General features: G+C 36.8%; 2 protein-coding genes across 13 annotated transcripts in view; one reads left to right on the top strand and one right to left on the bottom strand.

Moving 5' to 3' along the window:
* LOC143694118 (uncharacterized) overlaps positions 1-14,090 on the bottom strand; it is a 36,164-nt gene extending 22,074 nt beyond the window's left edge. The window contains exon 1 of the mRNA XM_077178623.1: positions 13,994-14,090. Within this exon, the coding sequence (XP_077034738.1) occupies positions 13,994-14,090 (97 nt within the window). The remainder of the gene's footprint in view (positions 1-13,993) is intronic.
* Positions 14,023-24,672, top strand: part of ARPP21 (cAMP regulated phosphoprotein 21) — a 105,087-nt gene continuing 94,437 nt past the window's right edge. For 6 of the 12 annotated variants that reach the window (XM_077178617.1, XM_054631408.2, XM_077178586.1 and 3 more), the window contains exons 1-7: positions 14,023-14,162; positions 15,831-16,030; positions 16,430-16,471; positions 16,871-16,903; positions 17,813-17,902; positions 21,956-22,100; positions 23,312-23,390. In XM_077178617.1, the coding sequence (XP_077034732.1) occupies positions 15,869-16,030; positions 16,430-16,471; positions 16,871-16,903; positions 17,813-17,902; positions 21,956-22,100; positions 23,312-23,390 (551 nt within the window). In that variant the 5' untranslated portion in view covers positions 14,023-14,162; positions 15,831-15,868. The remainder of the gene's footprint in view (positions 14,163-15,830; positions 16,031-16,429; positions 16,472-16,870; positions 16,904-17,812; positions 17,903-21,955; positions 22,101-23,311; positions 23,391-24,672) is intronic. The other 6 variants (XM_054631426.2, XM_054631418.2, XM_077178609.1 and 3 more) reach the window with 2 other exon arrangements.

The raw sequence follows: 24,672 nt of genomic DNA, 5'->3' as shown, positions 1-24,672 counted from the left end.
AGCTCTTTTTAAGTACCAAATTCACCACGGACTTAAATAATTAGAACACAAAGAAATTACAATGTTCTTCCTCCTTTTTCTTGTGCTATTTCCTTGTATCTTTTCCTCCTTTTCTTTTCCTCCCTCATTTTTGAAACAAACAAGGAAATTAAGTAGCAAAACTCCCTTAGTGCAACATTGCAGTTGAGAATGAAATTGTCAGGATGGCTGCTTATGGTTCCCACAACCATAATAACTAGGCTAAATTGCATAAAACATAGAATATAGCAATATGGAATATTTCTTATGACACATTATGTATGCTGTGGGAGCCATCACTTTGAAAATCTTGACTTCTATGTTTTTAAAATATCTTTTGAAATTTAGCATTAATGTTTCTTTTTTTTTTTCCTTTTGCATGAACATTTTTTTCTGTGTCCACTGGTGATAAAAATCAGCTCATGAATGCCACCCTGATATCCCTGTGAAAAATGCATAGCAATCAGTCCTTCTTTATTTAATGAAAACTGTTACAAGGAGAAATAAATTACATTATGCAGTGAAATGAGAAGGCTAAACAGTGAGCTCCATTACAGCCACATTGCATCTCAGTACATTCTTTTAAATGATCCTGGGTAAATGTTTTAGAAAAACAGGTTGAAATATTACTTCCTTGGCTTACAGACAACTAAAGGGATACTTAAATTGCATTTGTATTCTGCTGATGCGTGTCATGCCATTTTGTAATCTAGCAAGCCCTTGGTTTTTGTACTGCTGTACAATTAACATTTCCTGTGCCAAGGCTGCACCATGTAGGTATCAGGAATGCTACTAAAGCCCTGACCTGAGCAGAAGTGAACTCTCAGTGGTTGCTGAAGCTAACCTTTGCAAGCTGCTATGGCAGCACAGCAAGTCTTGCTCTGTTCACTACTGCTGGGAATCCTGGGCTGTGGTCGTCTCCTTTTAGTCTGCTTTCTGTGTCATCCTTCCTTTAACCTGTTTGATTTGATTCTAATGTTTGAATGTTTCAGCTTTCAGACAATGAAGGCTTCATATGTAACTTGCAGGACCAGGAAGACTGATCTGATACTGGCCATGTGAGAGTCTGATTATTTCTGTTTAGTTCAAGAAGATAGATTCATTTTCAGTGTCAACATTACTGTTATTCTTCAGGTGTTCTTCCATCCTCCTCCTCTTATGAGTCCCATTTAAATCAAGAGAAGTTTGTATGGAGCAGTAGGATCATTTATAACTGACAGCTGGGTATTGTATTTACAGTGATCTTGTTTAACTTGCTGTAAATGGAGTTCAAGTGCAGAAACTCTGTTTGGTTTTATCCTATTATGGTAATAAACTGGAATTTCTGTAAGGGTCTGTGATATTTGGTGTCCAGCTGTCCCTGGAGGTTTATGAATGTTTAAGTGTCCTTATATTTTTTGTTATTCTTTATTCTATATTCTGATGAACAGAATCATGATAGGTGTTTTCTGGTTTTAGTCAAGATTGGGCTTTCTCCCTAGACATCCTTACCACATCCTTATCTCATTTTGGTGGATTTGCTTCCTGTATTATGGTAGCCCCAGGCAGCTCCTGTCAAAATGTGGAGGATTCTGCATAAACACAGTTTAAAAAGTATTTCCCTCATCGAACAGGATGCAATCTATTTAATTTGTTAATTCTAGTTAAAATGGCAAATTAAACTTTAGAAGCACAGTGCTATCTGAAATGCTTTAAAAACAGTTACAGCTTTATGTGGCTTCGCAGGTGTTATCTTTGCAGCTGCTGGCAATTTTGAATTGGTGTTGGAAGGTGTAATGTGTTGGTAGCTCTGACTCACACAGCTTCAAGACTCTTTGTTTATAGGTCAAGGTGGGGTTTACTGTTGGCAAACCCAACTATTTTTATGGTCCTGTACTAGCATGGAGGTACTAACTTGGACATTTATTTTCCGTGAGATGGCTGTCTAACTCTGAAGCTCTTTTAGGAGAACCAAGATTCAGAAGAGGGGTAGAAAGAAGAGAGAAATATTGCTGTTCATTGGTGGCTTATCCATTTCATTTTTCTCTGATGCAAGAACTATCCCTTAGATGTAACAATGAGATCACAGGCTTGAGGTTGGTTCAGGTCTCCATGCATGCAGGAGCTTCTGAGGATCAGGGCTCTTGTGGCCCACTTCTCAACTTGAATCCAACCTAGTTTTTTGGGTGCTGTTGAGCCTTTAACATATTGGACTGCGTGGTGCAGTTTTAGGAGTTGCTGATGGACCTGTGCTTGGTCCTTCCTAAATAGTGCATATTTTCTGAAGATGTTACTTTGCTATTTAGAAGACAGCCTGTAGTGTGCCCACAACTTCTCAAACTGGAGACAGCCATGAATCTAATTAAAAGTAAATTCCAGAACTGAACTTACTGATAGATACTTTATTTTTAAGGTATGCAACAGTTTTATTAATTTTCTTTTCTGTTGGATTTCTAGGGGAAGAAATGAAACTTGTCAGATTATTATGTGTATATGGTACATGTGTATAAAAGCCAATGCTCCTCTGTGAGAGCAGTGAAAAATCACCTGTGCAGCACAGAAGGCTAGGCAATAGCAAAAGGAAAAAACTTCAGCCCAGCTAATTCTGATCAGCATACAGAAAATCAGCTGACAGTTGAATTATGAGGTTTTAAGGAGAAGAGAGAGAAGGTTGCTCAAAGATACAGCTATTTTAATTGATTTTGGAAAATAGCTAAACTACCTAGCAGCTGAAGCGAATATCAAATATATTTTGTTGTAAAATTAGTTTTTCAAATCCTCTCAAGTTGTTTTACAATATGGCCATAACTTATACTGTCAGGTGATTACTCATTTAGTCAAAAAAAGATATTTCTTATGGTAGTAAATGTTTTTGATATTTTTAACTGGGATTTTTCCATTTCTGTAATGGAGTGAAAATTTTCACTCAGTTGTATGGATTTTTTTTTTAAGTCATGCATTATTGAAAGTTCAGTGATTCTCTAGCAGAGTTCCTAGTGTGTGGTTATTTACACTTGCTTCTGATGGTATCTGCTAAAATTTGGAATATTGCTGAGCTTAGTTATAGTCAGCACCTATACATAACAAACCCCTGGGTGTTTTAACCCCATTTTGAAACAGGGCATATTTACTAGGGATTTGGGGCAGAGGGGGAAGGAGAGGGTGTGTCTTCTATTTATTTATTTATTGAAAGTCATACTTATAAACTGGATGTCATAATTGTGTGATTTTGAGATACTGTAGCACTTACCAAACCTACTGTAGCAAGCTGTTTTGGGAATAGTATATTTGCCTTATTTTTCTGTATGAAACTGCAGTTCTCTTTCCCTCCTCTCAGTGTCTCAAATTGTACAGTAGATAAGGGATTTTAATCAGTATTTGATCAGGAGATTTGTTTTGCTGTAGAGTGTGTCATAAATTAAGCAAAGCATACAGTAGATTACTTATATTGTCCTTTGCATAAAGTTCTCAGGCACATAAGTTTTAATATCAGAAGAAAGAGTCATAAATCCTTGCCATTGCACTTTGGCATGTTACAATAAAGGATGCAAAGGATAAAGTCTTCATTTTCCTTTAGGAAGGTTGATTTGCAAGAAGGATCACAGATCTGAGGAGAACTGGGATTACAGTGACAGAAGTGGTTATTGACTTGCCCTTTCTCATAGTTGTGTCATGTTTCATCAGCCTTTGAAAATCTTGAAGGTATCAAAATAAATCCTGAGGCTCGAATGGCATAGTGTTACATGCGAAGAACTAATTAACCAAAGAGACTTTGTGCTCTACACAACAGGATGGTTTCAGTTCTTGGAAGGGCAAGGTCAGCCTAGACTCTAAATATGGGTACATAGGTGAAAAAACATTAATTCACAGGTGAATTTTATAAAATGTTATTCACAGGTGAATTTTACAAAATGTTTAAAGGGAGAAAAAAAAGAGTAACTGGATTATGCTGAATTCCACCAAAATATCCATAAGCAGCCAATATGAAATTTTAGCTAAATTAGGGCAACTGAAGTTTCAAAGTACTCATCAAATTCTGAAATCTTAGAGATACCTTCTTGAATGATGAACTTTTTTTCCCCAAAAAACTTTAAAATGAAAGTCCCATTTAACAGTCTCATTTAAGGGCCAGACTGGAACTCAAACCTGGAAATACATCTTTACTTTAAAGATTTTGTAGCATAGAGCTGTCTCTAATATATATCATAATAAATTCCTACCACCTACATTTTTCTTCTTCAAATTTCATGCAATATAGTCTCCCCTGTGATTTTGGTGTTGTGCTTGATAATGATGTTTTTGTTTTCCCTGCTACTGAGCACAGCAATGAAAAAAAAGTGATGATATGGCCATTCTGCAGTGGAAATCAAATGTATTGCAGGCTGTAGAGCTTTGGTCCCACACCTCTCTCCTGTAATTTAAATTTCAGTATTTTTAGGTCATTGATGTAGTTAGTGGTTTCTAGTGCCAAGTAAGACAGATTGTTTCACTGCAGGTAAACACAATTTTTGATATTATAGGAGGGTTTTTTTTAAATCATATTTGAACTTCCGGAGGCTTCAATCTGTATAACAAGATTTAAAGTACTGGAAAAGCTCACTGGTTTTCTGATTGTTTTTTGAATGTCCTTTTGGATTAAATATATATATTTTTCCTAGTTTAAATTTAATAGAACATATTCCTTGGAGACATTGGCTTAAATATTTGATTTCTTCTGGGTATTCATTGCTCTTTTATTAGTTCATGTGTCATGAAGCTTTCTGGCTGGGTGTATGTGTGGTGGCCAATTATGCTTTTTACAAAACTGCTTATCTCTCTCATAAATATATCATAATTTCTTTCCTGAAAAACACAATCAGACATTGAAACACTTTTTCTGCTTTTTCTTTTGTTCACAATATCACAGGGAGCCTGGAATTGCCCACTGGAAAAGGCAAACATAATGTTGAAACCACAGGGTTTCTGGCAAGATCTTTTCAGAAGCCAGAGCTGCAGATCTGTGAACTGGCATTGCCTGTTCTGTGAACCTGAGCTTCTGCCTTTTTTCTCTTGACTATTGTAACTGTTTCTGAAGAGGATTTCTTCCTCTTGCTGGCCATGGGGGTGACATTGAAAATACCTGACTGGTATTTCATAGTTGAATGTCTTCCTTTGTTTCTTCAGCAGATGATTGCAACGTGTAACACATTGTCTTGGTGCTGCTAAGGAGGAAATGTGGTGTATAACAATACATATTTTAGGATGTGTTTTAATCTCTTTTTCACATGACAAGGGAAGTGACAAAAGTTGTAAAGCTCAACTTGTCTTTTATTTCTACAAGTGAGCATAACTTGGAGTTATTTGGCACTGCAGTGCTTGGAGCATTATGCAAAAATGTCTAATGCTTTCATTGGCTTTTGTAACATGCAGTTAATCATTAGGCCTTTTGACTTCTAATTTATACTTATTATTGGCATTTTTCTTTATTTCCTTTTGAAACCATGGCAACAGAGTATTGAATACAATCCACAGCATACTTAAGGCTTCTTTTTGTAATGTATTGTATTTATTATTTAACTGCATTGCCTGAGACCAGACAAAATTGCAACCAACAAAATGGGATTTGTGTGTTTTCATAAAGTACAAATAGCCTATATTCAAATGTAAATATATATAGATTAAATACATTAAAATGTATTTTCATATAGCTATTTATATCTATTATATCTGTTTATAGTTTCTCTGTAGTATTAGGGCAGAAAGATAATGCCTCTGCCTTAATTTTCTTTTTCTTCAGAATAAGAACCAATAACAAGAAATATTCCTATAATGAGAAGAAAGGCACGTGGATCTGATGTTAAAAGAGCCATTATTTAGAGAGTCAAAGTAAAAAACAGACAACCTCCAGACTTGATTGAAAACTGTGAAAATCTTGTCCAAATCTTGCAAGATTTTAAACAGAAGAACAGTTTATAGCAGAATGAGTGTACTTGATAAGACTTGGTCCATGTAAACTGTTCTCAGTGTTGCTCTACAAAATGCACAAAAGAAGTAATCAACAGAGAATTTGTATTCCAGTATATTTTCTGATAAACACAATCAAAGAAATTTTAGGACTGTTCCATTGTTGATAAAGAAAAACTAATAAAATTATATATTAAAAAGTATAAAACCATCTGGTACTGGGAGCTCTCAAAGGATCTATCTACCCTTTGTGGGTTTTGATAGAGGAGACTTGGCTGGAATATGAGCTTAGAAAACTTACTCAGCATTGAAACAAGCTTGATACAAGTTGTCTTGAGTTTGGAAAGTATAATTGCACTTTCTGAGCAGCAGAGTATGTGAGGGGTTGTCTCATAGTGTATGGTGGTGCTTTTTTGATTTTGTTTTTTAATATTTATTGCTTTTGGTTTTGTTGTTTTTTTTTTTTTTTCTGGAATGAAGAATTTTACTTCAGCTGCAGGCTGGTTTTGTTTCAGAAAATGGCCTTAGGAAAACAGGATTAGCTGCTATGTTTAATTCTGGTAATCAAAAGAGACTTTTGGAGGAAAATAAAGTAATTTTTTTTCTGTCAATTCTTATATGAAAGCTTTTTGCTGTTTTGCAGTCAGTGTTTGTGTGCCAAGGCAATTCTAGTTGTTAAGCTCAGGTCTGTTTCATCAGTGTAATGCAGCTTTGCTCTTAGCAATTATTTTCTTTCAGGATTTGCCAATTAAGCTAGTGCTAGTGAAAATGCACCTAATTTGTCAAGAAATGGCAGGATGAAATATAGGGGCTATTATATAAATTGGGAAAGAAAGAGATCAGGACAAGCACATGTGAAATTCGATGATATTTGGTCAGTTCCTGATGTATTTTCATCAGTTTATGCCCCCATCCCCTGGTGATGATGGAAGAAATGTAAAGCAATTGCTCTTAAGTTATGTGCCATCTATTTACTGTTATGTATTTTAAAATACTGTGCTAGTAGTGTTCAAAATTGTTTTGTTTCTTTTGTTTAGGGTTATTGTGGGCTTCCCCCCTTGGACTCAACTGGTTTGTGGTTATTAGTGAATGATGAAGGATGGCTTAGCTGGCTGCTCGTTTATTACCTGCAGTCTACTTAGACTGAATTCTTCAAAGGTATCTATGCTCAAAATGCAGGTGCACAGTGCTTAGGTTTTCTAGTAAAATCCTTAAGCTTTAGGAGGAGCTGAGTAAAGAAATAACTTAACTTGATCTTGTAGTTCTATGTGTAAAGCAAAATGGTCATAATCTGTAGCTATCTGATTGAAATAGCAAAGAGAAGGCATTGAAAGAAGAAAGAGTAGGGATGGCTTGACTTGTAGAAAAAAGAAATGTTTCAAGAACTTCTGTATTAAACTCATCTATATGCATATATTCTATAAAAATTAAAATTCCACCAGATTTCATTATGCATAGAAGTGTATCATGACATCATACCAGCAGCTTTAATTATCTCACTGAGCTTGTGCTGGGTATCTGTAGCCTCATCAGTTCAATTCAGTGGTGGCTCCCACACTCTGGCTGTTTACAGTAGCTCTGATTTGCCCTCAGCACTGCTGAGACCCCTCTGCAGGGAGCCCAGGTTCATTTGGGCTGTGCTGTTGATCAGGGTTTCATATTGAAATGATAGTATTCCTTCTGGGATGTCCTTGTGTTATTCATTGTCCTTAAACTGGTTTTAGATTTTGTGGAAACAGAGCTCCTCTGGTGCATTCACCACTATGTGTTCATGGGTGGAGGAACATGTGTCCAGAGTGTAGTCTTGGTGGCAAGGGAGGAAATGATGAAGCAGACTGTTGATTGGCAAAAAAAAAAAAAAAAAAAAAAAATACAGACTAGAGGTGGATAGTGATGGAAACAATGCAGACCCATTTAGCTGGCAACTAAAAGGGATGGGCTTCTTTAAACCTAACAACAAATGATGAGGTGATATGCAGTTAATTCCCACAGAAAGACAGAACTATTGTGAAATCAAGAAAGCTAATTAAACTGGAGGGCAATTACTGGCACAGTAAGAAAAATGTGTAAAGTATTTGATGTGTACGATGGGGTAATGGAGATGATGTCCTGACAAAGCAGTGAGATTCTTGAACATCCTTACAGCAAAATTACTAAAGCATCCTCTCTGGACATCCTCTAGTCATAAAATAAAGCTATTGGTCTCTAAAGACGACTTTGTGATATAATTATCTTCAGTAGCTGAGAAATAGACCTGATTATCTGGGAAGATGAGTTTTGGTTCCTCTTTCCATTTGAATTGTGTATTTGCTCATGCTGGCTATTGTTTCCATTATGGGATTTAAGGAAAATGACTTTTGTGTATTTCAAGGAGATGTGCATGCATTGAGGATGGCTTGAAACCTCACTGTCTCTCTCTTTGGACTCATGAGTCTTGTGCTGTTTTCTACCACCTAACAGTGAGACCAGTTAATTTAATGACTTTGATTTTAGGGAAATTTGTCAGGTTTTGTAGGGGAATGAGAGAAAATTTGGCGTATGTGTTTGAAATGCACGAAGTGGTGTTGAAGGCTGTTCTAAAGCAAACAACTCATTCCAGGAGTGCTGATTTGTACATCTGATTAGCTTGTTAAAAGTTTGGGTGTTACTCAGTTCCAACAAAAGTTGTGTGATTGACATTTATTAGCCAGATCACTCAGCCTCCTATCTTTTCATGCTGATCCTGGAAGACTTCAAATGATCATTGTGACAGATAAAAAGAGCTTTTTTTTTTTTTTCCAAGCCTTATCTTAAGTATTAAAACAAAGCAGACTCTCCCTATAGGCCATCTATATTTATTTTTCTGGGTAAAGCTTCTAGCTTTGCAGAAATATAACAAGCTGGAGGGAACATCATTATTACTTGTCTGAAGATGATGACATTGACATGAGGTCGTCTGACAGGGGATTAAAGTGGAAAAATATTGGTGGCAATCTGTTAGTAACAAGAGGATCTCTTTGAAAAAAAGGAATCAGGTGGAAACCACAAAAAGTTGGTTTGCTTTTGGGATTTTTCTTTGGTTGTTAAACTGTTCTTGAGAATCCTTGCTGTTATTTGTAAATACTGGGTTTCACATGCAGATTGGGATGAGAGCCAGTGCCATTCCAAGATAGACGTTTCAGCTGGGAGGCTGCTCCACATTATCCAGTTGCCTCTTTTCAGAGACAACTGTTTCTTCTATAGGATTTGAAATCTAGTTCAGTGTGTTTCAGTCTGCCCTGTTTTCATCAAAGTTTGGCTGCCACTGCCTCTGATGGTTGATTTCTGGCCTGTTTAAGCTGGGTCAGGGGCCTCTGCACGGTTGCTTGTATGCAGATGCTCATGTTTTTTTAATTCATGGGAAAAAATAGCATCTGCTGACAGTCTCTGGTAAAGTGCCATCAGTAAATGAGTCTAAATAACCTTTCATTTGCAAAGGTCTGTGGCATGTAGGAGCAGAAAATGTAGGCAATCGCACTATTAAGTTTTTTAGTGATGATAAAGAGGGGACAATGTGAGGAGGAGGAGGAGGTGGGAAATAAAATACGACATCAAACACTTCAATTACAAATATTTTTGCGCTGTTTTTTTAAGGTTTAGTCTTCAGTCTTTTAACAATCAGTGAACTTGTAGGGTTCCATGCATTTCAGAGCTTTAAGCTTGGTGGGGTTTTTTTCGTACTAAAGCATTTTGATATGAGAGCTGGTATGGATTATTATCCTACTATGCTAATACACTGGCTTCCAAGTGCATTTGTGTATTTCTTTGGGAAATGTGGGAAAACAGTGAAAAGGAGCACACAGTCCAATGATGCAAAGACTAGGACTAGGACTAGTCCTAAAGACTGGGAGATGGACAACTGAGTAGTAGTGTGTTTGATCTAAAACTGCAGGATTTATTTTACTTGCCTTTTTTGTGTTTGGTGGTGGCGTTGTTTGGGGTTTTTTTTGGTTTCGTTGTTGGAGTTTTTGTTGGGGTTTTTTTTTGTTGTTGTTGTTTTGTTTTTTTTTTTAAACAATAATTTTATATCATGAATATTTTCTTAGAAGACACTAAAGAGTTGAAGCTTTTGTTTTCATTATGAAACCTGAGATTTTCTTTGATTTTGTTAATGGTAGAAACAAGAATATTTAAGTGTAAAATAACAGGAAGTTTATGGTTTAAGACATGAGAATCTGGCAAAATTGAGGGTTGTGCCTGCTGATAATCTTAAGATAATGCTGGAGTCCATTTCCATTAGCTTCCAGGAGGCTGATGAGTGGTTTGGCAATAATGAGTCAAACCTCTCTTGATACATATGGGTGAGGTTTGTATCACACAGTGGAAACTGACACTGTGCTGCCAGCCCATGGAGTCATACGTGCAAACCATTCATGAGAATGGAGAATCATGATGGAATGAGTAGGATCCTGGCTCACCGATCTGGCCAGTGTCAGCAAGTTTTCAGTAGCAGGATCTATTTGGGCTTTGGAATGACTTTAACCTCTATACTTGGCAGATTTGTTTGAAGAAAAGCCCTTGGATTTCACTCTGTCAGAGTTCTGTCCTGCCTGCTGCTGCCTTCTCGTGGTTAAGAGTATGCTCTTTGGCCTTAAAGCCTGCTCATCTCCTCCCTGAGATGATCCCATGTGTGATACTGGGAGCGTAATGATCTTGAAATGTCTGCTTCATCATGTGTACCTATGAGGCCATCAAAACACCTCATACATAATACAGAAGGGGCTTTCTCACCTGGAGTGGCCTCTGAGGGTTTGTCAGATGTCTCTCTTGAATTTCAGGTGATGGTGAGCTCTCAGGTGCTTGTTGCATCTGGCTTTCTAACACCTTTTTTTGCTTTTCTGTTCTGTTTGTTTTTTTGGTTTTTTTTTTTTTTTGACAGTTCTTCTTCTGGGTATAGTTTTTAAACTCTTGCATTAAATTAATTGTATTCCTTCCCACAGACTTTTCTTGGAATTTGCGTGGTACGTGTTGTATGAATGTATGTGACCATCCACGCCTTCTTCCATCCTTTCTCTTCAAGCTCTGACTGTAGTTGTTCAAGCTCAGTAGTACCTTCAGCTTTTAAAGTGAAAATCCTGTTAAAAGGAAAAGAATTTAAGAAAAAACCCTCATCATTCCCATCCCACAGTATATGCTGAGCAGCTGGTGCTTATAAATTCTATGCAAACATATATGGATCATATATCCATTAAAGTGGACCTACAAGTGGCTTGGTGGGTCCCTGTATTTTCTGTCCTATTGCTGTGTGCAATACTCAAGTTGCTTTAAGGAATTAGGGGCTGAAATTTTGCCGCAAGCTCCTGTAGACTGCTAAGACCCCAACACCCGATGAGATTTTTCTCCCTTGCATATCAAGAAGGTGGTTCTTGCCTAGCAACAAGCTTTGTGGTTTCTACCTGAGGATCAAAAACAGAAGTGCATTTGTTCAGCCGTTTGCGTCACTTCGGTACTGGAGGTTTTGACAGTAAAATCATCCCTGACATTTCTGTTGATGCGCAAGAAAGAGAATAATCCAGTGTGTTTTTCCATAGCAGTGCTGTCATTGCAGCACTGACAATAGTAAAAAGTACATTCATCACTGAATAACGAGATATCCTGGAAACATACGAGAAACAGAGACACACTTCCAACAAAAATGTCTCCGTTTTAACGGCTATTTTCTGACTGAATCCTTTTTGCTATTTATACTTTCTTGAAATATTTTATGGAAACCTGAGTCCCTCTGAAAACCCACCCAAACAACCAGAAGTGTATTTTACGTATTGTAGTATGTAAATGATTAGTCATCACTTCTAAATTACTTAATAAAGGAGGAGGAAATCTATATTAAGGGAAGGTGAAGAGCTGGAATTGGTTGCTATATGTCTCAGTTCTTCTTGCCTTCTTTTTGTTTCCCAGAAGATAATTATGAAGGATTTCTTTAAAAAATCATCCTAACAGACATTGTTGTTCTGTGTTTGAGGAAGGTAGCTGTACATTGTAAGATGATTTTCCACTTGCTTGTATTTTCTTGGGAAAATTTATGTACAGGTTTTTTTGTTTTAATTTAAGATTCTGCAGTCTTCTTGTACATTGCCAGTGAAAAATGATGTTGTCATCAGAAATCTTAAGTGTAGCAATATGGGGAACACATTTTATAATGAAATTTGCCTTGGGTAAAGCATGATAAGATGATGTTGAGCATCTGTGCACAAGACCAAGTCTTGGCAGATCTCTTCACTTGCTGCATAGGATACCCTTTGGTTGATTGGTTTGTTGTCTCATTTTTGGTTTTCTCTGTTTGTCTGTCTTATGAATAGTTAATTCCCAACAAATGGTCACACTGGAGAGTTCTGAAATAAATTTTGGGTGTGTTCTGATTTTGGTACAGATATCTGTGTCTCTGTTGGTTTTGGAGGGTTTTGATTACAGCAGTCTATTTCCTGGATGGCTGTTTTCTGGGTGAAACCTTCATGCACTGTACTTCCTTGGGATTTTTGGTTTGTGATTGATTTTGGTTGATTCCCTCTCCTAACCCCTCCCCCATCTCTCTTTTGGAAGTGTGGGGGAAACAGTCTTTGGAAGATGGGTGTGAGGAAAGAATTTTGAGTCAGTGGTTTATTCACTCTTTGCTGAGTATTGGCTCCATGGGATACTTTTACGTGTGCTTGAGTACTCGGGCATAGTTTTCCATGGTGTTCTTCCACTCCCATTGTGAGCCTACGTTTCTAATGAGCTAGAATTTCCAAAAATATCCTGCAAGAAATGCCAAAAACCTAGTGGGAATACTTATTTTCTGTTACTCTCTACAAATTATGAAATGGTTTGAGGAAAAGAAATAGTTGTGTTTATAAATTTGCAGGATGGCAGTGATAGTTTGCGGAACTGCACGCTGGTCTCCTCTGTGTGCCAGAGCTCCCAGAGAGAGCAAGACTGGAATACTGTGAAAGGCTAAACTCCACTTCTGGTGCAGCAAATTCAGCTCTTTTCACATGGCAAGTTGCAGTGTGCTGACACGTGCTGTGTGGCAATTGCACAATGTAAAATGTGCTGCAGAAACTAGGAGTCTGATAAAATAAAAAAAAAACAGAAAATCATCTCCCGTTATTCTTGATTGGCTTCCTCCTCTCTCCCCAGCAGAATGATATGTGCTTTCTATTTGCTGGTTTTGTGTGTCTGCACTGACTGTTTCAACCATGACTCACATGCAAGTCTTGAGAAGAGCTGCCTGTTGTATCAAGACAGTTCAGCACATGGCCATGGCCTGCAAATCAGTCCGACTCATCCTAAAATGGTCGTTTTTCTATTAAATCACCTATTCAGCTGTAAAACACAATCCTGATGAACAGTAAAAGTTGCATTGCTGAGGCAACTCTTTCTTTAGGTTTATTTCTCAAACCGTAACCTGGAAATCTCATTTTTCGTCCTCACAAAATGCTTCAGGAGAATTTTTTTTGGCGGTTGTTGTTGAGGGAATAGGATTTCTTCCTTCTCCTCCTCTTCCTCCTCCCATTCTGGATAATTTCAAATTTTATTCAGCTTATTAAATGAACATCTCAATTCACTACCGTGGTAAAGCAGGTCACTTTCTAGAAGCACCCACCTAGCTATTTTTTTCAATAGTGTTTGACTGCTGAAGTTTTAATTGAAGCAGAAGCCATAGTTAAAAAGCAGGCAAATCTTTTCTCCTCATTCCCTCATTGATTTCTGTTGAAGCAAACAGATGAGCTTATATATAAATATGTATATATGCTTTTTTTTTAATGAAAAGTGCTGGAATTCGCTAAAAAAGGTTAGAATTGAAATGAGTAATCTTCAGTGCATAATGCAATTGTTAATTTTAGCTTCTTGCGTAGGAGCTGTTATGACTTGAACAGCCGGCTCTAGCCTTCATTAGAGAAGAAGCAGGCAGTTTTGAGACAGGTGGAGCTGGATCAAGCTGTGAAAGTGACTTGCTGGAAACCGGTCATTAGTGTTAGAAATCTGGTCCTGTCCACTGCACCCCTCCCTTGTGCCGTGGTCACTGCCGGTGTTATTTATTTCTCGTCTTTTCCAGGTTGACTATGGTGCGTCAAGCTCTCCGAAGGACCAGCATGGAGATTGGCTCTCTGAACTGCTAATGGGGACATGGGACTCACGTTGCCGTTGATCATTTGTGTGGACTTAACCAGCAAAGACCAACAGAAGACTCTAGAAAGGCAGTTGGAATTATAGCAGTTTTTCAGGTAAACGGCTTCTTTGGTGCAGCTGATCCCAGTGTAATTGTTTTTGTGAGCACCGTGTAAAGCATGTGGATGAGCTGCAGGTTAATCTGCCCATGAGGAGCTTGTGCATGCATGTGCATTTCTTGATGAGAATCCTTATCAAATTAAGAGTTATTTAACAGACCAGTTAAAGGTCTCACCACTCATGTTTTTAATTTTCATCAAAGCAGTTCAAGTTTCAGTTGTAACTGCAGAATAGCCAAAGTTATTGGCCTTCTTGGGGAGAGTGGTGGGAGAAAGGAAAATCACAAATTAGCTCACAGTAAGGCAAGTCAAGCTTCAGGTTAGTTTCATATTCCATTCAATTTGTTTATGAACCTTATAGCTTGATTTCTTGTGAAGTTCACAGTTCTTCTCAAACTGGAAGATTATACAGAAAATTGTTTGCTTACAATGTGAAAACAAAAGCAAAAAGGGAGAGAAGTAAGTGCTTATAACTCAGTATGCTTTAGATTTTTTCACTTAAAACATGGCTTAAAAATAATAAAGGTAAGTTATACTGGTTCTGTTGAATGTTTAATTTCAAACTTTAAAAAGAAAATTTTGCTTCATAGCTGCCGTCTCACTGTTGAGAAGTGGCAATATGTTGCAAAAGACCCTTCCTGAAATAACTTCACATTTCAAATACAGTTGTTTTTCTTAAAGATTCTTCCTAAGAGAAATGGATGGGGAAAGAAAAGTTAAATTATTCATGAGTCTTCTTTGACAATTGATCAGTGGGGGAGTGTTCAGGAGAGAGCTGGGGGCAGAGAAAGAGAGAGAAAATAATAGGCTTTAACTCTGAAAAGCCTTTAAAGCTTCTGTACAACAACCCCATTGTAAGCTGAGAGTAAATGCAGTTCAGTTGAGATTTCTTCATTAGAAGTACCTGCCAAGGGCTTTCTGTACAATTTTCCTAGTACTGAAGAGTGACATAAGTTTTGGGAAGAGGCTAAAGTTTTAATAATGGAGCTGTTGGTTTGATCCCTGAAAGTGTTGACCCTGAGAGCTTCATTGCCAAATTTAGAGTTCATACTTATCTTGAATTCTTACCTCTTAAAAAAAAAAGAGAAGTATATATTTATAGTGGTAGTGAGCTCCATGACTTCTGCTATGCAGAAAACCCCTGGCTGAATACTAAAAAGTGTTGTTGCTCATGCTTGGTTTTTATTTCTGTTTGCTTGGCTTTTTTTATTAATTATTTTTATTAAAAGATTATTTTTTTACTAATTATTTTTATTAAAAGAAAATTTAAAAAAAATATAAGAGGGGAGCATCGAGATGCCAGAGACCTAGAATGGATCCTTTTTCCTGGTACCATTGAGCTTTGTGGTAGAGAATCCTTCGCTGTCCCTGCCTGAACCTTGGCAGTCCTGGGGCTGGGCTGGGGAGTCACAGAACATTACCTTAAATTTCCTCTCCACAAAGACTGTTCATGTCTGCTTGCTTAACCTGACACAATTCTGTTAACCAGTGTTGTTGATTCAGTGCATCTCTTCAGCTGGGACATACACAGTTTTCCACTTCTGAGCTGCACATTTTGGTTTGTTTATCAAAGGAACTGAAATTAGGAATTAAAAGAAAAAAATAAATTTCACCCCCAATTTTTTTGTGTGTGTGTGTTTGTGTTGTGGTATCTTGACCTTTCAGGTCACCAAATCTTGTTATTTTAATTTCTGTCTGGAAGAATGTCTGAGCAAGGTAAATTGAACCAAGAGACAGCAGAAGAAGCTGCAAAAGAGCAGGAGACTGCCATCTCTGAAGCCAACCCGGACAACTGTGTTCTTAATAAATCTGAAAGCTCAGAAATAGAGGAGGAGAAGCTCAGTGATTCCAAGACAGAGCTGCAGGTAAGACAGGAATAGTGAATGGGCATGTTAAATATCAATGTGTTACCATTGCTTTTCCATTTCTGTGAATTCTTTCATTGCCTACACTTCCCCTATTTTTCTTATGATTTTGAGACTGTTTCTATTTCTTCCTTTTTAAATTTTTCATTTATTTATTTATTTTGGATTCTTTTATTTCACTATAAAATAAATGCTGTTATTTGTTATACCTTTCAAGCTCTTTAGGCTGCTGTCCATGTTATTACTTTTTCTGAGAAGTTAATTTCTAGACATCTGTTTTAAAGCTTGATGAGACATTTGACTGTTTTCCCTCTTTGGGGATTTAGAAAACTACCTTGATCTCATGAATTTACAGGTAATACTAATGAATAATTACTTAATGTGTGGTTTGGTTTGTAGGTGTTACTGCCAACAAAAAGTTGTTATGCAAAGCCTAAGAAGGTAATTTGATAAGAAGACTTTATCGGATGAGGGGTTTTTAATCCTTTTTGCTCAATCGAATAAAAAAATAAAGGGGGAGACCACAATTTAAGAGGAATTTGGAGAGGGGGAGCATTTACTTAAGTATACCTTTTCTTACATTTTTATTATATGCAAAATTACAGAACACTGTGTAGTGTTTTTTCTTGTTTATACCTGTTTGTAAAATGAATGAAAATGAACAGAGATGATTCTTGGTTTTCCCTGCTTTCCAAACTGGGTTTGGGGAAGTTGCTTTTGCAGTCAGCAACTGTTTTAAAACATCAGATAGAAGTGATTTAGTCTGTTTATTGGTAATGCTTTCATCATGCCCACTCTCCACTGAAGTGATAACTCCTTCTCTTTTTTTGCTATACCCAGAAACGAGGAGCAAATCAGAAAAAGAGATCCAAGGTAAGGGTCCATCTCTGTTTGGAGTTGCATGCCACAGAAGAATGAAGAATTTCAGTTAAATGTCTTTCTACGATCAAAATTGCTTTCTTTTGTCACTTGTCTGGTTGAGTTTTTTGTTAGTGTTGCAGGCTTTTTCTTGCCCCCTACCCTGTATCCTTTTACACAAAGGCAAAGAACTGCCTCCAGATATAACGTGTCAGACTTGCCTTTATCCATCATAATTTTATGCTGCTGGGCTTGCTGTGTCCTTGTGTTAGACAGCATGTGTGCTTCTATGCACCACTGGAAAAGGAAAATGTTCACTCCTTTTGCTTTAGTAATTAATGTATCTGTTGGAATTTTATTTTAATAGATTAATCTTGACATAAAGAAACAGAGATTGACTAGCTCCCTAATGAGGGAATGGGTGGGGGCAGGTGAAAAGGAGCTTCTAGAAACAAATAAAACCCTAAAAAACTTCTTTTAATTTTTCAAGTGCAGATCTGTAATACACGCATATTTTACTGTCCATTTTTCTTGGATATATCCTACTAGAAGAAGGGGAGGGACTCCCAGAACAAACAAAAAAAACCAAAACCCAAACCAAATGACAGAAGGAACCCTTGAGTTTATGTTAAATTACTTTCAGTATTGGAATATGTTCTTTGCTGTTACAATTTTTGGTGGTAGTGAGTGAACTGTAGCTGAAATGATAAAAGCAAAAAGAAACCCACCACCTTCCCTGTGTGGCAAATGTCCTGCTGCTTAGAATCCTTTTTCATCCATGTTATATCCAGGCATATGCATTTTTTTAGACTGGGTGGGTAATAGTTATCTGGGATATTTGGGAACAGCTGATGTGGGCAGCTGGTGTGACTTGGGGTCAGTAGTAGTGTTTTCTGTTTTGTTCTCTCTTTCTCTCTTATTCAGTCAGGAGCTAAGGGAAAACTCGTGCGGAGTCTTGCTGTGTGTGAAGAGTCAACCCCTCGCCCGGGAGCAGAAAATCTTCATGACAACCAGGTACACTTGCAATCATTGCTGTTAGCTGCATGGTTGACCTCCATCTCCAGTTGCATGATTGTGTTACTTAATCGGGCATTTAACAATGTCTTTCTTGGGGGAAAAAATTACATCCGACAATTGAACCTGTTTTTATGGTTCTTACTGGTTTAGCGTGAACTTTAATTTGAAATACTAGTTTTATACTATATCACAGGGTGTTGTTTGCTTTTTTTTCCAGACCCCCTGAAAATTTCAGCAAATGGAAAAGAATTCAAAAGAATTCAGATTTTAAAATTTAAATAAATAGTAACAGTCAAAAAGAATATTAATATGTTCTTTTCTCTAAGGCTATCTCTTTCGAGGCTGCACCAAATACAGTTACGAATATGCTCTGATTTGTGGTTCCTCTAAGACTTCAGTTCATATTATTGTCCCCCTTCACATAAAATTCAAAGATCCTTGGTTCTCTAAAATGCCTTGGTAGAGCCAAGGATGCCTCCTACTGAGTGGCATTCGTTTTTTAAACTCTTGGTGTAAATTAAACTATATCAAAAAGCGTGTATTTGAGTTTATCTGTACTGGTGATGTTGTATTCCCAGCAGCTGGTAGAGTTCTGTCCTCTGCACTCCTCACCTCAGACAATAACACTGGTGGCAATCTTTGCATACCAACTCCAAAAAGTACTCCAAAAAGCAAAAGTTAAGCCTCAATTATTCCTCTTTGCTTGCCTAGTAAGAGCAAGGCTTAAAAAAACCCAGCTAACTAAAACCCAAAATATGATGAACACTGCCTATAATTTATGAGATGTTTATGTGCAACTGAAATCAGCCATCAAGAGAGCTTGAGTAAGTGGCTTCTTGTGAGCTTAGCACAAAAATAAAAATGACATTTAAGTGTACTTTCTCACTGTTTCCTCTATTGACTTGAAATGAAACAAATCTGTCTCTCCTCTTAGCTCATGAGTAAGGAGAGGTTTTTCTATTTTTTTAATTTTATTGAAAGACCAAAAACCAAGTTGTTTAGCAGCAGGACATTTGCATGTTCTTCTGCTCTACAATGATGCTTATGCAGTAGATGGGCAGGTTATTTTATCAGTTGTTCTGTTGTAGGTAGACGCTTTTTGCTTGACTTGCATTACTCAAAATGCGTGGCTTTTGTTCCAATTTTGTTTGTATTTTCTATTGTTTAATGGAGAACGAGAAGGAGAACAGTATAAAGAGATTGTATTAAGCATTGCTGGTAGTTTACAATGTACTGCACAGGACCTGTACTAAACTACAGAGAGACTGGCAGGTGTTGAGGCAAAATCCCTATCCTTACACCAGGCAGAGGAGGGGTTCCTGTTTCACACAGCCTTTGGTCTTACCTGACTCACCAGCCTCAGCAAAGATTTCTTTGACCATCCTAAAATATTTATGAGAGATGAAATGTCTCCCTTGACCCCATCATGTTTTCTAAGGAAGCAGTTGGCTTGGTGTCATTAATTTGATAGGAATTACCCTTTTGCTCTTGCTGACCTTTTACTAATGAATGTGGCTCAACTTTGCCATGGAAAGCTGGACCTGCAGGCTCCTCCGTGGGCTGGCTGAAGGATACAGGAAGTTTTGTGCCAACCAAATTGTTTTGCTTTTACTTTAAGAGGAGAAGTAGCTTATTTTTGGTTTGGATTTTTTTAAAATTAATTTTTATTTTATCTTAATGGTTATAAACCACAGGGAATTAATTATCAGAGAATGTACGGTACCTTGCCAGAACTACTGAGTATGGATTGTACTGCAGACTTGATGTTTGTACTTATATTTGAATACTTGCCTTCATTTTCCTGTATAAGGAAAAAACTTGTTTACCTGTATTACTTGATCTTGAGTGCTTATCCAATGGTTCACTATGTCCTTACTTAAAAGAAATGTTGCCTTTAATGTTATACTATAGACCAAGAAGTGTATTATTATTGCAATTTGAAAATCTATTTTGTTGTTCACTATACTTGTATCAATGTATTTATTAACATTGTATTTTATTATTGAGAAAAATCAATAAAAATCTAAGAAAATACACAGTAGCTTGCTTTCACGACTCTACAGCCCTTTTGTGTGTTTTTTCTAGTGCAGATACATCAGTATTACGTTACATGTAAAAGAGTATTTATTGTATGTTCATATATGTGCTTTTCTGTAAAGTCTGTCATTTTCATCAGTGCATTTTTAAGAACCACTCTGAAGTTTAAGATTAATATCATGGGAACGACGTGGCCAGTTACATTTTTCTCCTGTTGAAAAGCTAGCACCACAGTCACTCTGCTCTGGGCAGGGCAGGGAATCAAGTTATCCTTTGGGGTTATTTGGAAATAGCTGATCCAAAGTTTGTTTGAAGGAGAACACAGACTGCCATTTGAAGTGAAAGAAAGCAGACACAGCATTAGTTCTCTGAGCACAACTGAGCAATTCAGAAAACATTTCTCAATATATCCTTATCTCAAATGACCAGGAATTCCCACTCTTTGCCTCTGTAGGCTCAGATTTTGTGTAAGACTGTCAGCCATAACTAACAGAAGTAGGGATGAAGGGTGGTAGGTGAGGTTAAATTTTGGGTCCAGGTCTTTGTTGCTCTTTTACAATGCTTTTCATCTCAAGTCTTTTGTGCCACATTGAAATTTCACAAAAAGTCAATAATGATTAAGCTGAGAAGTTACCAATTTGTCTTACTGTGGCATGTTTATGCTCATGCCTTGTTTTGTTAGGATCTTGTCTTACATGTCTTGTGATGGCTGATTTGTAGTTCTTTAATGAATTCAGAAATCTAAAATTTGTAATAATTACTGGAAACATCTTTTGAATTCATAATGGTTCCTTAGAAGCACACCCCTTACTTTAAAGTTTTCTATTGATCTTTTGGTATGCTAGTATTCTTAGAAAAATAGTGAAGGAAAGGAATTCACTAGCATTCAAGCAAATGTGAAAATCTCAACTATTGGTGAATTAGGTTTTCATTGATATGATGTCAAAAAAATTATCAAGCACGCATGATTCTCTTCTATTAAAGAAAACTGCTTTACCAGGGAATTTTATGACAGCTTTCTTCAAATTTGCTTTTTTACGCTACTTAAGCATATAGTTTTCTGGGGTGTTTTTTCTTCTTTAAAAGAATAAAACAAAGAAGTATGCTTCCTTCAATTTTGTCCAACCAGAATAGGATTTCTTGAAATACATAAATTATGCCATGGCAACTTAAAAAGAAAACAATTTGGGTTTTGTTAAAACAAAACCAGCATAAAGTAATGTGAGCAGGGAAAGCAAGTTCTTTAAAGAAATTAGAAAATGCAAACCAGCTTGAATTCTCAAACAGCTTAAAAAATAACTTTTTAAAGCTGAAGCATGTTTCAAAGGGACTCATAGTCTCTGAAATGCTGAACTTGTGATGCTTTAGAGAAGTCCACTTACTAAAATGTCCTTGAAAAATCACAGGTCACATTCCCCCCTTTTGCAAAAGACACATCTGCATATGTATTTAAATATGAATTACCTGATAAGTTAGCAAGCCCTCTTGTATACAATAGAGTATGGAATTTGGTAGTACTCTTTTACTATTAGAGCCAAAAAACTCCATCTACCTGATACTGCACTTATGTGTGCAAAACAATTCATATCAACCTGCAGACTTTCTAGTGAAATGAAGAAAAGTTTTAATATCTATCCATTGATCATCACAGAACATATGTAGTATTAAATTATATAATTAAGAAAGGCTATATGAAATGTATTTCATTATTCTGAAAAGTCATTAGGGAGAGCTACTGAAGTGTAGAGTAATATAGTCCGCCTTAATAGAGGTAGCCTAAGTTTTATAATATTCAAAATATTAGAGAAGTAGTGCCTATGTACCACTCGAATTTGGCCTCTAAGATATCATCATTCACCTGACTAAAAAGTGCCATGTTTCAAATAGGAAAGAAATGTATCTGGCTTCAACTTTTCTAGCTACACATAGTTTAATGCTGATATCTGCAGGTTGGAAGCCATGGGAAGCATACTGAATCTTGCCCATAATTTATCTATCTTTTTTACCCAACAGGAATCAATCCAACTGCAGCTTTCAAGTTTTCCTAACTTGCAAGAAGAAGATAAATCTAGTAAAGATGACTCCGAGAAAGAAAAAGAGAAGGATAAAAATAAAGATAAAAACAGTGAAAAAAGCAAGATCAGAATGTTATCAAAAGGTGAACTTAAAAATATTTGAGTTATTCTAGTTACCATTGCAGAAAAGATTGTACATTTTTGCAAGGATGTATTTCTTTATTTGTGTATATGTACACAGTAAAAGTGTTTTCACACACTGAGAAAATTCAGAACCTAAATCGTATATGTGTAAGAATGTTTTTCATACTAATATCAGGTTAGATTTTATTTATTTTCTAATGTAAAATCGATCTTTTGAATGCTTAACTGTGTTGATATGAACGCATAAGTACATAAATATATCTGTGATTGCATATTAAGTGTATATAGTACATAAGACATTAATACTCTTTTATCTAGAATAATGATAATATATTGGCATGTAACTTGTGTAGTGTAGGCAGTAGAGGGTAATCCTCTTCATTATTGTTTCTCTTTCATGGAGGATTTCTTTTAAATGGTGTAAGGAAATTCATCCATGACATTTAACCTGCATTGCCATCTTCCATTATCACCTACCAAGACTTCTTCAGGAAAGATGCTTCAGCTAAATTTGGCATTGCTTTTTAAAATCCTTTTATTAATCCATGGTATAAAGTTGCATTGTAATCTCCCAAAAATAATCATTGCCTACCTGGGTGTGGATCTGCAGCTGGTGTGAATTGTCATTTGGCTTCAATGGAGTTCTCACAGTTCACGCCAACTTGAGGATGTGTGTGTACATTTGAGTCAGGAGATAATGCTGAAGAATTAATTCTGGCTACTGTCACGCATCCCTATTACCTGCCTACTCCCAGGTGTCATTGGATTTCAGGCTTTTAATGCAAATAGAGTTCCCACTGGCATGACTCCTCATTTGCTGAGTGTACAGCATTTATTAAGTGACGCAAAGAGACATTGATGAATAAAACTTTTCTTTCCTCATTTTAAAATGCTTTTTTAGTTGTTTAAAGGAAGAACTTGGCAGGGTCTTTAATGGCATTGAAGGTTTTCTGTGTTATTAAATGACCAGCAATTTCTCTCAATATTTAGTTTCGATGTTGTGTTCTCTTTGGAGTTGTACAGAGAAACAATGAAAATCCACCTGATGTTTCAGAATGTATATCTTTCTTGGCTGAACTACAAATGACTTTTCTTTCAGAGCATATTCTTTCAGATTGTTGCTGGAAAATGGATTTTGATTTATAGCATAGTTAATCGGAACTGTTGAAATGAAATAAATGAGTGGAGGCTGTTTGTTTTTGTTTTGCAGATTGCAGTCAAGAGTATACAGACTCAACAGGCATAGATTTGCATGAGTTTCTCATTAACACATTAAAGAATAACCCCAGGTAGGTATTTAATGCATTAGAGCTGACATTCCTGAAATTGTAGCTGGCAGTCTTTGACTTCTCGTAGCTGTACACTGTGTTTTATTTGTTCTGGACATGGTTATGAGGGAAAATGGAAAGGAGGGAGGCTGTTAACTGAGAAAAATGGTATAAAAAGTCATCAACTTCTACTCCCCCATCCAGTCACCTATTGCTTAATTGCACTTTCAGTAACATCTGGTCTTTGTCCTTGCCTTCTTCTATACAGCTCTACGTGGTGATTGCAATAATACATTATAACTATTGCGGTTGGAGATTTGTATATGAATGTAAAGTAGCTTTCTTCTAGCAATGCTGCACACAATTAAAATCCTGTACTCGGTGCCAAATTCTGCTTTCAGTATTCCCATAGTTTTCATTTGGAGCTACAAGCCCATCTCATTGTTAAATTTGCCTCTAAACATCCAAGGAAAGATTTGTTAACATTGTTATACATTGTGATTTTCAATGTTCATTTCAGCTGGATGAGTTAAATAGGTGCCATGTAATTCTGCAATTATTCCCAGGATATCTGGGAATAACTGGGTACCTAACAGCTTGCATAACCCTTTGTACAGATGATGGAAGGCCCTTCAATTGCTTTATCTGTGCAAAATGAGAAAGTCCAAAAGAACTAAGGAATGATGGAACTCTCTCCAGCATAGAAATGTGTGGAAATATGCTGGGGAAACTTTTGAACATTTTTGACAAGGGAGGGGAGGGAAAAGGAACATCTGAGACCTTCCAGTGAAAACCACAGCATTTTGCCTGAGAAATACTGTGGCATTGCCTCCTGGGAACCATAGCTAAAAGGTGGTGTTCTTCATTGTGCTCTCTAACTAGATTGGATGTGTCCAGCTTTTTTGCAGCAAATCAGTGCCTTCTGGAATTCTAGTATGTCTCAGGAAAAATGTTTAAAATTTCTGTTGTTAGCAGCTCTTCTTGTGAAAGATCTGGCTTAGGTGGAAATCTCATTTTCCATCAAAAAAGGTTGAAAAAAGACCAAAGCTATCCATAGCAGTGAGAGTCTTTCTGTCCATGCATTGATTGCAGCCTGTTGTGGCTGAAAGTGCTCTCAAACCATAGCTGAGCTCATAGATGAGTGAAATCTGTATGTCAGTGAAGGTGCAGAAAAGCAGGCTTTAGTCTTTTGCAGATGATCCAGGGTAAAAAAAAAAGCATGTTTGATTTTTAATCAAGATGACTGACAACACTTGCAAAATAGCCTTGCTAACACTGTTATATGAATATTTTCCTCTGAAAT

This window comes from Agelaius phoeniceus, chromosome 1 (genome assembly GCF_051311805.1).
Source record: "Agelaius phoeniceus isolate bAgePho1 chromosome 1, bAgePho1.hap1, whole genome shotgun sequence".
Lineage (NCBI taxonomy): Eukaryota > Metazoa > Chordata > Aves > Passeriformes > Icteridae > Agelaius > Agelaius phoeniceus.
Note: the sequence above shows the minus strand (reverse complement) of the source record. Positions and strands in the feature narration are given on the sequence as shown.